The 14,338-nt window shown below is 46.3% G+C and overlaps 1 protein-coding gene across 6 annotated transcripts in view; it reads right to left on the minus strand.

The window, feature by feature from the left end:
* SPTBN1 (spectrin beta, non-erythrocytic 1) overlaps positions 1–14,338 on the minus strand; it is a 115,125-nt gene that overhangs the window by 74,365 nt on the left and 26,422 nt on the right. For all 6 annotated transcript variants that reach the window (XM_074536669.1, XM_074536670.1, XM_074536668.1 and 3 more), the window contains exon 2: positions 6,497–6,696. In XM_074536669.1, the coding sequence (XP_074392770.1) occupies positions 6,497–6,644 (148 nt within the window). In that variant the 5' untranslated portion in view covers positions 6,645–6,696. The remainder of the gene's footprint in view (positions 1–6,496; positions 6,697–14,338) is intronic.

Consider the following 14,338-nt stretch of genomic DNA (forward strand, 5'->3'; position numbering starts at 1 on the left):
TCCTTTGCATTAAGATTATTTAGCACTTATCTAAAAACAATCTCATTATTACAGTGAAAGGTCTCATGGTTTCTCTGTATTAAATATCCCTAAAACATTGACTCCAACAGCAAAGAACATTAGCAGCCTTCTCAGTCTTCAGGTTTCCCATGAAGGGCCACCTCTGGTCAGGTTCCCAGCTGGTGTAAGAGAGCATGGCCTCAGAGAAACCAGGGGAGAACTCAGTTTATACCAGGTAACAATCTGGCTGGGAGGTCTCCTCTAAATTGTCAACTTCAGCATATTATCCCAGCTTAAGAGTGCCTGGCTCAGCTCTCACTGACTGCACAGAGGGTGTCTCCCAGGGAGCATTTTTCCTTTCCCAGAGCAGCTGCTGCAGCCAGAGCTCTTTACCCCCCCTTCACAACTCCTGCCCTGCTGATGCTGAACACTGCCTCCCACTCAGCTCAGTGTTTTGGGGCAGCCAAAAGCACGTCCCTTGGTGCTCTTACTCTTCTCTGATGCCATGGGGATGAATGGATGAGGAAAACTGGAGTAGACAGGAGAGCAATGTGCAGTGCTGCTCTGGGAATGAAGGCACAGCTCCCATCTGAGGAAGCTCCCTCTGGAAGTCAGGGCAGTGCCATGGCATTGAAATGCCTGGGTATGGTCACACAGGCTGACGTGCTGCAGGATTATCTCCATGCACAGCTCACGGGTAATATCCCAAAGGCAAACACACCTATGCACACAGAGGCAGCACACGCATCAGCTTTCTCTGGGTACAGATGGCTTTTTATATTCAGGCTTAACTAGAGCACAGAATTCTCTTGTGCCTTATTTTGTTAAATTGCTGCATTGCTGTCCAGGTATACAGAGTCCTCTGTGCATAAGGACTGGCTGATGCCTGGAGCTCTCCTCAAGGAACTAGGAGAAGCAGATATGGACCTGTATTCCAGCCCAGGAGCTTAATGAACAGGAATTCCAAAATCCAGGGATCAATCAACACAGGCTCATGCTGGCAAGATGCTGGGCTCTCCTGTATACATGTCCAACTCAGCAGTGCTGAGTGCTGACAGGATTTCAGTGGAGACGCAAAATGACGGCAGCGCTCAGACTTTCCAGACTGGGGCTGCCAGAGCTGCTCCTATCCTGCTCTGTCCCCAAAGAAACAATAATCCTCTTTTTCCAGCTCCAGCTCATCCTGCCTGAACAATGCATGCCAGATTACAGTCATTCACCAGGATGCAACCACTGTCATGCACCACTCTGTTACTAAGTACTCATAAATCCTGTCCATGGAGCAGACAGGCACACGCAGTTCCAGACAATTCCTAAGGTACATTCAGCAGGACTTCTTCTCAGCAGCTTGGCTCTCCACTCAAGAGGCTACATAGGACCAGGGATCTAATCAAACTACCAAGAACCTGACTTACACCTTGTAGTTTGCAACATGACTTCTTGGATTCTGAAGAGAGAGAGGGCAAACCCCCCAGCCATGCCCAACTGAAACCAAAGATCACCTTGTTACAGCAGCAAGATACAAATGACCTGGGTACTGAGCTACATTTTCTATCACTGAATACATTGTTTGCTTCTACTTGTGAGTTATTTTATATTTCACAGAGATACTGGCTCTTCTTTTTGGGTCAGTCCACTGATAATCTTTAAAAATAAACCCACTAAGAACAAAGTATTATTTATCATCTGGTTTTTGCTATCTGCTTTAGAAGCAGCTCTCCGAGGGAACTTTAAAGCCAACACATTAATGCACAGTGGCAGATGGGCTGAGCTTTTCCTTGCTCTCTGATAAGAGCACAGTGTGCACCAGGAGTCCCAGCCAGCACCACAGGTGACATGTGGCAGTACAGCAGCCTCTCTGCTGCCCTGCTCCTTCCCTTTGTGCCTGCATGGCACACAGCACACCAAATGACACTGCTGCTTCTAACAACTGCGTATTCTGGGAAGATTAGAAACAGCAGAAGAAATTGTTCCAGAAGCAAAATCCAGAAGGAAAGCATAGGGTGAGCTCAACATTTGGAAAAGCTTTTGTTGAAATAATTCCATCAACTTTTATCTGAGCAAAACAAGATTTTTCAAAATAAGCCCTTTCATGCTCATCTGGGCATGCCTGTGTTAGGCCTGTAGCTCCAAACAAACCCATGGGCTGACAACCAGCTCTGCCACACCCATGCAGAGCAGATTTCACTGCTCTTTTATTTCTGTTTAGTCTCAAGTGAATCCTTCACATGCCCTCTCAAGTTGATTTACTAGCATCACTATAATGCTGAGCTCTCCTTTCTTATCACTTGCTGCTATTAAAATTAGTGACTGATTTTTAAGTCCTGGACAGCTCAGGGACAGGTTACTTAGGAAACGCCCTGCAAGAGCTTATTCTCAGTATGCTCTTTCAAAGCCAAGAACAAATCCAACGTTTGTTCTCTTGAGCTCTAAGTCATTGTACTTTGCCCTTTTTTATTGGTTTGAGACCTGAAATTCATTCTGTATGCTCAGAGTGAAACAGAAATTTTGCTACGAGAGAGATGCTCGACAGCAGGGCCAGGCAGGTGTGTGATACCTGGAGAGTACTAGAAGCAGAATCTTCCTTTTCACTTCTTTGTGGGGCTGTACTGCTGAGTTTTTGCACTGCAGCTGTGGGGGGAAGGGCTCAAATATCAGGGCCACAAGGAGCTAATTAGCCCCACTTAAGGTACCCAGAACTTTCCCACTGGAAGTTTTCTCTAATTTTTTTTTAACCTTATGAAATGGCTGTTGCATTATATTAGAAAGAAAAAAGAAATTCAATAGTGTAACTTCAGGAACAATTTCAATGCTTTTTCCCCTCTTGCTGCTGGGAGAATTTAAGGGACTGGCATGAATGAGAAGCCTATTTTGGGCAACTAAGGAAAGCTGCACAACAAATGCAGCCTCCTGGCTTGCCCTGCAAGGCCCATGAACACCACGTCGTGCAACACCAGTGAGTGCCCCGACCTACGCACGGCCACGCGGGTGAGGCTGGAAAAGGAAAGCACTCCTGCCCACACTAGGACTAGGAAAGTTCTCTCATTTCATAAACTTTGATATTGGTTTTAATTCATGGGCCAGAGAGCTGAGTCACAGACCTTCTGGTCACTTGGATGAACCCAGAGGATAAAAGGGCAAAATATAAATGAGCAGAAAAGCGAGTAACTGTAGCCAAGTTTAATATTGAATTAGCTAACTGAAGGAATGGAAAGTTCTGGAGGTGACAACTCTCACACTACTGAAAACAGCACCTGAGCTGGCAAGCATGGCACACCTGAACCTCAGCCCAAAGGCTGAGTGGGAAAAATTCTGCTGAACAACTGAACTGTTTCTTAAGATTTTTGCAAGAGCTTCGTGCACCAAGGAGCTGCACAACAAATCCTGTTAGCTAATGGTCCTAGACAGACGAAATCCAACCCCTGAGGATTTGTGAATGAGGAATCTTGCACAAACATGATATCTTTTTGGCTCCTACAGAGCAGGTAGAATTACCTGGTCTTCCAGCAAGACCTTCCAAAGAACCATGGAGAACAAGGACAGGTGAAAGATGATTTCCTACAGTGGGATACCTTACTTGGTGAAGAAGGGATCAGTTACCTTCTTCTCATATCAGTTGCAGAGTGAATTACCTCAACATGAATGGCAACCAATCTGGTTGCATATCCCTCCAAATCTGGATTCTGATTGAAAGTTGAGTTCCCAGATGATTTCTTGTTTTTTAACCAAAAGAACCCTTTGCATTCTGGTTTTCATGGTACACAGACTGCTTTAATAACATTGATTATCAGATGCTGTACTAACAACACTGGTTTTCTCCTATTATTATATCATACTTGCTTTACCTGAGCTTTCCTTCAGGACATTGTTCCAATCACAGATTATTCTGACCACCACCTCCTGCCTTTATTGTTTAAATATTTCAACATCCCAATGGAATGTGGGGCCATCAGGATTCTTCCTACAGTGGAGTATCAGACACTGGCTACAAACCTCACTTCTTATTTCCTCACTCTTTGCCTTGCTTCATCTCAAAGGAAGTAAGTTTCACTTCAATTACAGTGAAGCAGAATGAACATGAGATGGAAGCCCTGCCAAAGAGGCACTTCACAGCTTGTGGAAGAGTGTGGAAAGAAGATGCCTGAGAACACAGAGCCATTAGTCAGGCACTGTAACATGCCCACAGCTGCTCTGCTTTGGAATACAGCAGTTTGCATCTGGGTGATGAAATTCAAGGAACCAGTGCCTGGTGTGTTCATTTGAAACCTTTCATATCATTTCCAGGGGATGATGATGCACAAGCGTTTCACAGACTCCAAGATGTTGACAGACTTTTGTTATATCTTGTCACTGACACACTGCAAGGGGACAGCCATAGGCACTCTTGAGACACAGCCCACCCTGACCTCTGCAGACAGAAATGTTATTGTCAGAAAGATGCCCAGTCTTGGCAATGTGGGGAGGTGCTCATGCCCACAAAGATCCAGTGCTCACCCAAGTCAAGCTGCAGTGTTATTCAGTGAATCCAGACCCCAAAGGTGGCACACAGCTGCTTCAGAGAGCAGTGAGGCTCACACAGAGGGAAGTGATGGTGGCAGCCACTCACACACAGGGGCTGCAGAGCCCAGAAGCACCTCCTGACACGCCCCAGCTGACTGTGTGTGCACCAGGCTTTCACCCGTGGTCACTGTGCCCAGTCCTGTGACAGCAGCTGAGTCAGAGAGCACCTTTCCAGAAAGGGCCTGTCCCCACAGAAAGGACAATGACAGAGATTATTGCCAACCCAGCTCCAGGCTGCAGCTGGTTAAGACCTGCCAGTGCCTTTCTGGGGAGATGCAAGGGGACATTACCCACCAGACAGCATATCTGAAAACAAATGTTCAACAGTGCCAGGAGTAGCATAGCTCAGCCTTTAACCATAACCTTGGATTTGAAATACAAACCTCTCCTCACTCCTCTCTCTCTGCACCATGATTTAGCTTTCAAGCAGTGCTGCAGCAATGCAGGATGCTAAGCCAAGTTTTGGCAGCACACAGCATTCTCAGCACCAACCACAGAGAATTACAGGTATGGAAATGTATCAAATTAAAATAACCATGAGTAATGCTTATTCAGAAGAAAAATAAATACACCATACTGTGGGGGAAAACGTTTAAATATCTGAATTGAATCTTCAGCAAAATTATTTGCTTTGCCATGGGTATGTGTTTTAGGCTAGCTAAATAATTCAAGCACTTTCCTTACATTACTTCTCCTTGAAATGAGAGTTTCATGTTTATTATTCATTACTCAGGTGGGGAGCTCTGCTTGCCATAAAAGTAAGTGGAACAAGCAGCTGCAGTAAGGTGAGATCTGGGACCCAAACACAGCTCATGAGCTTTGTACTAAAAGCATTTCCCACCCAAGGAACAGGATACAACCTACAACCACTCACATGGCAGGAGTAAAACACAGTTTCTTCCTCAAACAAGAGTAAACTATTAAAATAAAGCAACCCAAGCTGAGATTCATTTTTTCTCTCTCCACAGGTACCAGCAAGCTCCTTCTGACCCCACTCAGCACAGCCCTGCCCAGGGAAGGCATTTCCCCTATCATTCCCAATGCACACTGTGACGGGAACTGCTGTAATTAAAAGCAGCAAAATTTAACACACGTCCCCTCCCTGGGAGCAGTTCCATTAAGTCAATAGCATTACAATCCCCAGGAAGAGTTATGTGATCTGCTCTCAGCCCACCTGCATGAACTACTCCATTTCCCTGTTGCTGAGCTCCACACCTGATCCTGGCCTGTGCCTGACCCATAAAGGTGTTTGGCATCTGATGCACCTCCATGGCCAGAGAGGAGAGCAGAAAGGGCACGCTGCACTCCAGCCCCAGCCCCATTGGAATCACAAATGGAACAGGTGATAGCTTTGTCTCAGTGCAGCTGATTTAATAAACCTGTCTCAACACCTTATGAAGTGTCAGGTTTAAAACCATTCCTGCAGCTCAGATTTCACCAGCAGAATGCTTAGCATAGTTTTGAGCTGTTTTCTGTGCCTGTCCCACACTGCCAAGACATTTTGTTCAGAGGTCAGAAATGTGGGCATGCTACCATAAAAGTCAGGAAATCATTTACAGAATGCATAAAAATTGCTTTGCAGGGCAGTGACTCAGAGCTGAGAGGACATGACATAATCTCTTTGCTCTATAAACAAATGCAGTTAATGTATAGCCTTTAATACGCAATAATCAAACGCAATCTTGTTGCAAATGAGAAAAGATCCAATCCAGTTTCATTTCTCTGCTGATGACAGTGGAATTCAGCAGAAGACAGCAAGCATTTCACAAAGAATGCATCGCCCCATCATTCATTACTGCATGACAACTACCTCCACCTACCACATTCCTCTTTCCAGGACTAGTGAGTTGTTTTGCACACTTCCAGATGGAGGTATTTTGAAGGAGAGCTTTGTTACCCATCTTTTTATTTTCCTAAACCCCAAGTCAGTGCTTACCAGCCAGGGCCTTGATGCGGGAGCGCTCAAACAGCCGAGCAGAGCTGTTCTCATTGTCCCAGTCATCCACATCCCAGCGGTTGTTGACGTCGCTGTACTGCTGTTGGATCTCAATGTTGTCGTAATCTGTCGCTACCGTCGTCGTCATCCTGAGTCTTCTCCTTAGCCTCTCCTCACCATCAGATTCTTCCTAAAACCCTCTGTTAAAGAAAAACACAGAAATATAAGCATTTAGAGGGTGCTCATATGCTGGAAGAAAATTGTAAAGGTCAAGCTCAGGAGTCTTGGTTTCAAAAATCAGTGACTTTTACTTGAAGACAAGATCAAGAACAGTAAATACCGAACACTCTTTCAGAGAACAAATATTCTCAAAAAATTAAGTGCTTTACCAAAGCACAGAAGCTTTGCTGCACACACACATCCAGGATTGTCATGTTCAGCTCCACAAAGCAGAACATGGTTGGAATAGTGCAGCAAAACACCCTCACAACTTTTATTTTCAAAAGCAGACCATTGGCTTTAGAGATCTGTGAGTGTTGGTTAAAGCATATGGAACTGTGAATAACTCGGCCTCAAGCACAAAGATGACCTTCATACCTTTACAAAATGGTGCAAATAACTGCTGGGAAAAAAAATACAGATTCTGAAAAAGCTACATAAGCATTTGACAAGCAAAAGCCTTTTAACATGTGTTAATATTTCTGTCTCCATATGCAAAAACTGACTTTGTGACCGGTCCTGGCAATTTATTTATGAACTAATCCAGATAAAACCAACTAAATGATGCATTACTTTGAACTCTCCACAGGAACAACATGGCACCCACCAACGCAACCCTTGGGGTGAAGTTCTCCTCTTTCAGGGTGCTGTTTGCATATTTATTCTGTTTTCTGACTAGGATTTCCATGTATTTATGGGTACTAGATATAAGAGAGGCACACACCTCTGGAGGAGGAGGAGGGAGGTTATACACAGCTGGGAGCCCAGCGGGAACAGTGCTGAGAATCCCCTTCACCCTTCAGTGCTCAGTGAGACCTTGAGGAGCACAGAAACTCACAGTTCACCTTTGCAAAGCGCAATTGTTACCAGAAATGCAGTTAAATACAGGGGCAAGGGGGAGCCAGGGGAGCCGCCCTTTTACCTGGGCGGGGCCGCGCGCTCCCCTCACAACGCCCCGCCCGGGGCTTCTCTTGTCTTTCCTCTCTTTTATCTCACTTTCTTTTTAAAAATAAAATTTAAAATAAGAAAAAAGAGAAAGAAAAAAGAAAGACCAGCCGCCCAGCAGCCCGGAGCTCAGGGCGGGGCCGGGGCCACCCCTGAGGGTGAGGCCGAGCCCGCCCTCACGGCGGGGCCGGCGCTGCCCCTCAGGCCCTCCCCGCCCGCCGCGCTGGCGCCACCTGCCGGCCCGGCCGCTCCCGGCACCCGCATGTCGCGACATCAATCCGCCTCGCCCGCGACAGGCGGCGGGGCTGCCCTGCTTCACCCGCGGCGTTTCTTCCCCGTCCGGGCCCGGGACACCAGAGCCGGCCCCCGGCCCCAGCCCACGGCGGGTCCGGCCCGTGCTGCCGCGCGGAGAAATCTGTGTCTGGCGCAGGAACGGGAGCCGCGCTGGGGCGGCTGTTACATAAGGAGCTGTTAGCGAAGGCTGAGCGCGAGTGCTCAACCTTCAAGAAAGGTAAAAAGGAATCGCTTCAGCCATGGGAAGCTGCCAAGAGAGCGAGGGAACGCTCTGGAGGAGAACTGGCCCTGGGGAAGGTCGTGGGGACGATGCTCCTGCGGCGCATCCCGCAGGAGCCGGGCATGGATCAGCCGCTCCGGCCGGATCCTGCCCTAGGAGCGAACAAAAGCGTGGAGCAAAGACGGGGGAAGGATTAAATCCCACTCCCCGCGTTTCTGCACAGCACTCACCAGCTGATCCTCACCGCGCATCAGGCCTAGACAAAAACCTCCCATTGATCCCTCTACACAGGCTGCAATCAGGGTTAATTCCAATTAAATCCACGGAGCAGCCAGGATATAAACAACGAGTGGGAACAGGCTGGTTGACAGCATAATTTTCCATCTTTTCTATATTCACCAGTGCTCAAGGAAGAGAAAATGTGCCACTGGAAAAGCTGCAGTTCCAACCATAAAAAAATCAGTGAACCCAAAATCGGGATGGAGTGATATGTAATTTAATATAGATGGAACAAGCCATGGGATTTAATTTATTTCGATGTCACTGCTGTTTAGAAACACACACAACCTGATCCAGAATAAATTCAACTCCAACTTGTGCTTCATCACTTCTCCCATACTGAGCAAAATCTATCCCAGATAAAGCTAAATTGAGCATGAAATGGCCTGTTATCCCACACCTATAGGGCCAGAAAACCTCCATCCTTGTTCTGATTCTGATAAAAGCAGCTCCTCGCTCCCTGACATCAGGCTCCCTTTTCTGGGATGCAGCTCCCCACCACAGGGACAGCGGAGCAGGAAAACGCTGCAGGGATAAAAATAAGCACCTTGCAGCAAAGCAAGGTGAGGAGAACACAACGGAATCCTGATTCCAGAGACAGACCCAGCTCCAGAGAGTGCAGCCACTGCCCTCAGCCTCTGCTGGAAAACAGCTTTCCTTGAGTCCTGCTGCAGCTCTGATCCAGCACAACCCACCGGTGCCTCTGGGAACAGGAAGGGAAGATAAACACGAGTCCTGGCAGAGACCTGCAGGCTCCTGACTGCAGGGATGGAGGTCCTGCAGCTGGGATGAGCTACAGCAGCACATCTTGTGTCTGCTTTAAGGGTGTCCCGATCTGACATGAACAACACCAGCAACTGCCCAGGGAGCAACAGAAAACGGTTTGGAATTTTCTGGGAGCCTTTAATGCAGCCGAGTTCACTGTTAATGACCTTGAATGTAATCCACCTGTGAAATCAGCCCTGCCATTGAAGGACCAAGCTGAAAACCCTCTGTGTGTGTGTGTGCAGCACACACAGACATGTTACACACATATATTTACAGATTTGGTTTAAGCCTCTGCGTGAAGCACCCACCAACACCCACAGAGAGATCACCACGGAGCACAGGGACAGAGGGAAGCTCGTTCTCCAGCAGGAACAACCTTTGTCACTTAAATATCCTGGTCTGGCTTTAAGCTGAGAAACCCCTCTAATAAAGGAATGACATTTTCTGCAGAAAGCCAGAATTTCAGCTGCTGACATCCCGAGCAGCATCCTGCAGGCCAGCCCACTCTCAGGACTGGGCAAACACACTGAACAAGGCATTGCAGAAATGGCAGGGCACAGCTCCTTTATATGCACAATGCAGCCTCACACCAGGATGACATCTAGCACTCAAAGCCAGGGACAGCAGGCACTGGGGTTTCTCACTTAATCCACTCTCTCTTAAACTCATCTGCCAGGGCTGCTGCACCTGGCTCGGAGATGTTAGCAGGCAATTCCAGGGATAAACAGACACAAGGGTGAGCTAATAAACAGCATGGAACTGCTCCAGGCCCTGAATCCACAGACCCACCACGATGGGTCTGGATCTGAAAAATTTATAGAAAAATCTGTAAATTCCCAAACCTCTTCCTCATTGATAAAATAGAACTCTGTTGCCTTCTGCAATGGGTACCATGCTAAACGACCTCATGAGACAAAAGAGATCAAACCATTTCATTTCAAAGCATTCCTTAAAACCTATTGCATAATCTGAGGGCGGGAGGGAGGGGGGTGGTTGGCATTGTCTTCAAAAAGAAGAAATGGCTTGAAGAAAAAAATCAGCTACCAGGAAGAGCATTTTCTCAGACAGTTTTCAAAGGCCACATCCAGGAGTCAGACCTTTTGTGTTTACTTTCATAAATAGACCAGATTTTGCTCTGTTTGTTTCTTAGATAATAGAAAACAAACAGTTTTATTCAGCCCATCTGAAGAATGAATTAATTTTTAAAAAATTCATTGGCTACTCTTAAATGCAATCATGTAATTCACTAAACAGCTATGACTATGATCCCTGAAATTTTGCCATAACCACACATCTGGAATTACTTCCTAATAGTTACATTTATCTTTAAAGCAAACATTGTTTTTTCAAGAGTTACTATTCTTCCAGGAAACATGCTAAGCTGTAGTTAGATTCATGTTACTCTAACTAAGGATTGTCAAGAGGTTTTTATGGTGCTGTGATTGAAAAAATATAGTTTGAACAGCAATCCCCAAATGGTCTCATGGTTTATGTGAATACTGTTCCCTGGCTAACACACAGCCCAACCTATTGCAGCTTTCCTGGCATTAAAGACAAATTGTAAATTCATCTCCAGCTCCCACTGATGGTGTGACAGGATTGAAAAGGGGACACAGACACTCCCATCTCCAGGTCACCAGAGCACATGGGTCTGGTGACAAGCAGGAACACAGCCACTGTGACAAAGAGAATGGTGTCCTGACCCCACAGATCAGATATGTGCCTCTAAGAAACCAAAATTACACACTGTCTTCTTTCTGGTAGCCCTCTGAAACCAAGGCTGGATGAGCACAGAGAGAATTCCATTACCCTCTTTGCAGGATACTTTCCCTCCCAGTCAGTCCTTCTCCCCTCCTGATGCCTCAGATCACCTCACCAGTCCAGCTCTTTACTTTAGTGCAATGATTATTACTAAAAAGAGGGAAATTTAGATAATATGTAACCAAACTTTGCATTTATTCTGAGTAACATTCAGCTCCCTCCTAGCAACAGCACAACCAACATTTAATAATTCTTAAATGTCATTTTAAGCCAATATTTAAACTGGAGGATGGAAGTTCCTCTGAACTCTCAGGGCCCACGCACATCTTGTCACCCCAATGTTTACCAATGTGAACATTGTAAAGTTTTTTGTCAGATTTTGTCAGATTGTCAGATTTTCACCCAAAGCTTCCCCACAGGGAAAGTGACCTGGTCAGAGCCAATAGGGGCACCTTGGAGAGGCTCAGGGCTGGATGCCAAATGAACATACACATCAAACACCCCCACAGGCCAAACTCTGCAAGTATTTACAAAATACTGTAGAAACTCAAGAGTTGTACAGAACCCCCATTCTGAGAAATTGAATTCTGAGCATAAAGCTTAGAAAGACTGGGTGATGCATGTCCCAGTTCCAGCCATTTCTCAGCCTGAAGCCCCAGGAGGTGTTTCCAGGCTCCCTCCCTGCTCAGCCCCTGTGGTGCTGAACTGCAGCACATTTCCAGGGACAGGAGCTCCCCTGTCCTGAAGGGGCAGCACACTCACTCATGTCCTGGCTTTTTGTTTCAGCTGCTGAACCAATCCCAAAATAATAATGGCAGTAACTCAGCAAGGCTGTAACTCCCTTGATCTCCAATATCCCCTCTCCCAGTCCCATCTTTCCTTCCACCAACAGAACCACACTGTTTCTGCATTTTCCAGCCCAAGAATGCTCTGTGTCTTTGTCTTTGCTTCCCTTCACCACTTTGTGGTGCTGACTCCTCTGGTTCTCCATGCTCCAGGACGTGGAGCCCAACAGCCCAAAGCACCCTGAAAGGTCATGGCAAAGGGGGGACAGGCTGTGCTACCAAATGCCACAATCAGCCCGTGGGGCACTTCAGGAATGCACAAACAAGGCAAGACTGAAGCCTCTTTATTCTCAATACAGGCTGGAAAAGCATGTGAAGGTCACTAAAATCAGGCAGCCCGTCCTTCACCAGGGAGGTCTGCTTCCCACAGCTCAGATAACCCATCACTCCAAAGACCAGGCAGTTAAGAGGGAATTCCAGGCTCTTGTTTTCCTTCTGAGCTCCCCAGGATATCATGCTCTAGCTGGGAGATGGGTACATAATTAAATAAGCACTGAAACAGCTTCAGAAAATGTTTGTGCTGCTGCCTGAAAAGACACAGCCTCGCTGAACTGGAGTTCAGTGCAGCCAGAAGGGGTGAGCAGGGCACACCCAGCACCACATGCCCCACACAGGACAAGGATTCCAACAACCAAGGGCACAGAGAAACTCAAAATAGCTGAAAATAGGTTCTGTAAAAACACAAATCTCTATTTCAAACCTTTCAGTTCCAGCAGAGACCATTAAAACATTCCAGTCTGATATTCTCTGCACTTGGAGCAATAAAGTTTCACCCAATTTTTCATACATCACCCAGTAGATCTGGACTCCAACATTTTATCCTGGAGACTCCAGAATAATTTAATTGATATATGTGGTCCAAATTTGCCCTCTGTAACCTGAGGTAGCTTCATCCACCTGGGGATACAACCCAAGGTGCGCCAACATTATTTGAAGAGCCTTCTTAAAACACCAAGAGGGTAGAAGGAGGCTTCATATGGATTTCATCCACGGTCAGACACAAAATAATTGTGGGGTGAGATTCTCTAGGGCTCAGTATTTCCCTGCGGAACATTCTAGAACAGATATTGCCTCTGAACCATCTTCTAAAGAAGGCCATGACCAACTATATACAAACCATGAACAGACTAACCCAGAAAAAATCTGGACATTTTAGGTAGAAAGTGGCTGGTTTTGGAAAGAAGTTAATAAAGAGGAGTAGAACTGAAGAAGGACTGATCTTATCACACACAACACTTCAGGGTGGAGAAGGCACCAAATTCCTTCTGGGCTGCCCTTCATTTTCCCCTCATCTCTTGAAGAATGTGAAACACATTTTGCCAAGCTGCTGAGGAGAAGGCTCTGTCTCAGCCATGAGCAGCTCCTAGGGAGTAGCATTACTCCATCCCTGCTCAAAGGGGAAGTCTACAGAGATCCAGAAGGGCCTGGAGTGACACACAGAGCAGGAACATCCACGAGGGCTGTAAGAATAAAATTCCACATACTGGGCCCAGCTCAATGAATGCTCAAGGATCTAAACTCCTTATTTCGTTTTTAAGCAAAACCCAGAGTACTCAACCTCTTTCAGCATGTGTTTGTGGTTTTCCCTAAACAAGCACTGCTGGGCAAGGTAGCATTAAAGCAGTAAGAGCTTGGTTCAGCTCCAGTAAGGACATCATGAGATAGTCCATGGCTGCTCCAGTGAGATCCATCAATTAAACACAGCTTCCCTCCAGCTCACAAACCACCTCTGTATCCAACACAGCCAAAATAAATGTAACTCAGGATCCAGAAAATCTTATGAACCATCAGCCCAGGCATTTTCTAAACCTGCCATCCTGTATTCTACTTCTAAGTCAATAAAGAAATTCCCATATATTTAAATTCATGCAGCTCTTGATCTTTTGCTTTTAAAAAACACTTTCATCATCCTCTTAGTCTTTCCTGTGTCAGTGAAAGACAGACCCTGAAATTTTTAGGATATGTGGGAATGTCCCACCATGCATATGGCTTGGCTGGAAAAAACCTAGGGGACCAGCTCAGCACAGCAGTTCCTCTCTCTACCTCCATTCCTGCATTATTTATGACTTCTACATTCCAATTATTAGGTTTCCCACCCATTTTCAGAAAGAGCTGCATTTTTGAGTAGGGTAAGCCATCCATAAGGTGCCTTTTCCAAAGCCTGGGCCGAGGGAGGATGGAAGAAAATTCCAGAGTTCGTGAGTTTTAATTGGATCTGCTCTTCAGACTTTGCAGACTTGTTCTGGTGCAATCGCAGCTGGTCACTTTGAAAAGTGAGGAATGAGCAGCAAACCAGGGATTATGTTCTGCTCAGGACTGGAATAGCATCCTGAATGTTGTGAGGGCTTTACAAGACAGCCAATATGTGCTGGTGCACCTGTGTGCTCTGATCTGTGGGGTCAGCAGCTGGCATGCCACTCCTTTTTCTGGGGAATATGACTGCCAGCAGGCCAAGAGCCCTTCAGCTCTTACAGCCCATGCTCTTATTTCACTATGAATTCTTAGGAAATT

Source organism: Zonotrichia albicollis, chromosome 3, assembly GCF_047830755.1.
Source record: "Zonotrichia albicollis isolate bZonAlb1 chromosome 3, bZonAlb1.hap1, whole genome shotgun sequence".
Classification (NCBI taxonomy): Eukaryota; Metazoa; Chordata; class Aves; order Passeriformes; family Passerellidae; genus Zonotrichia; species Zonotrichia albicollis.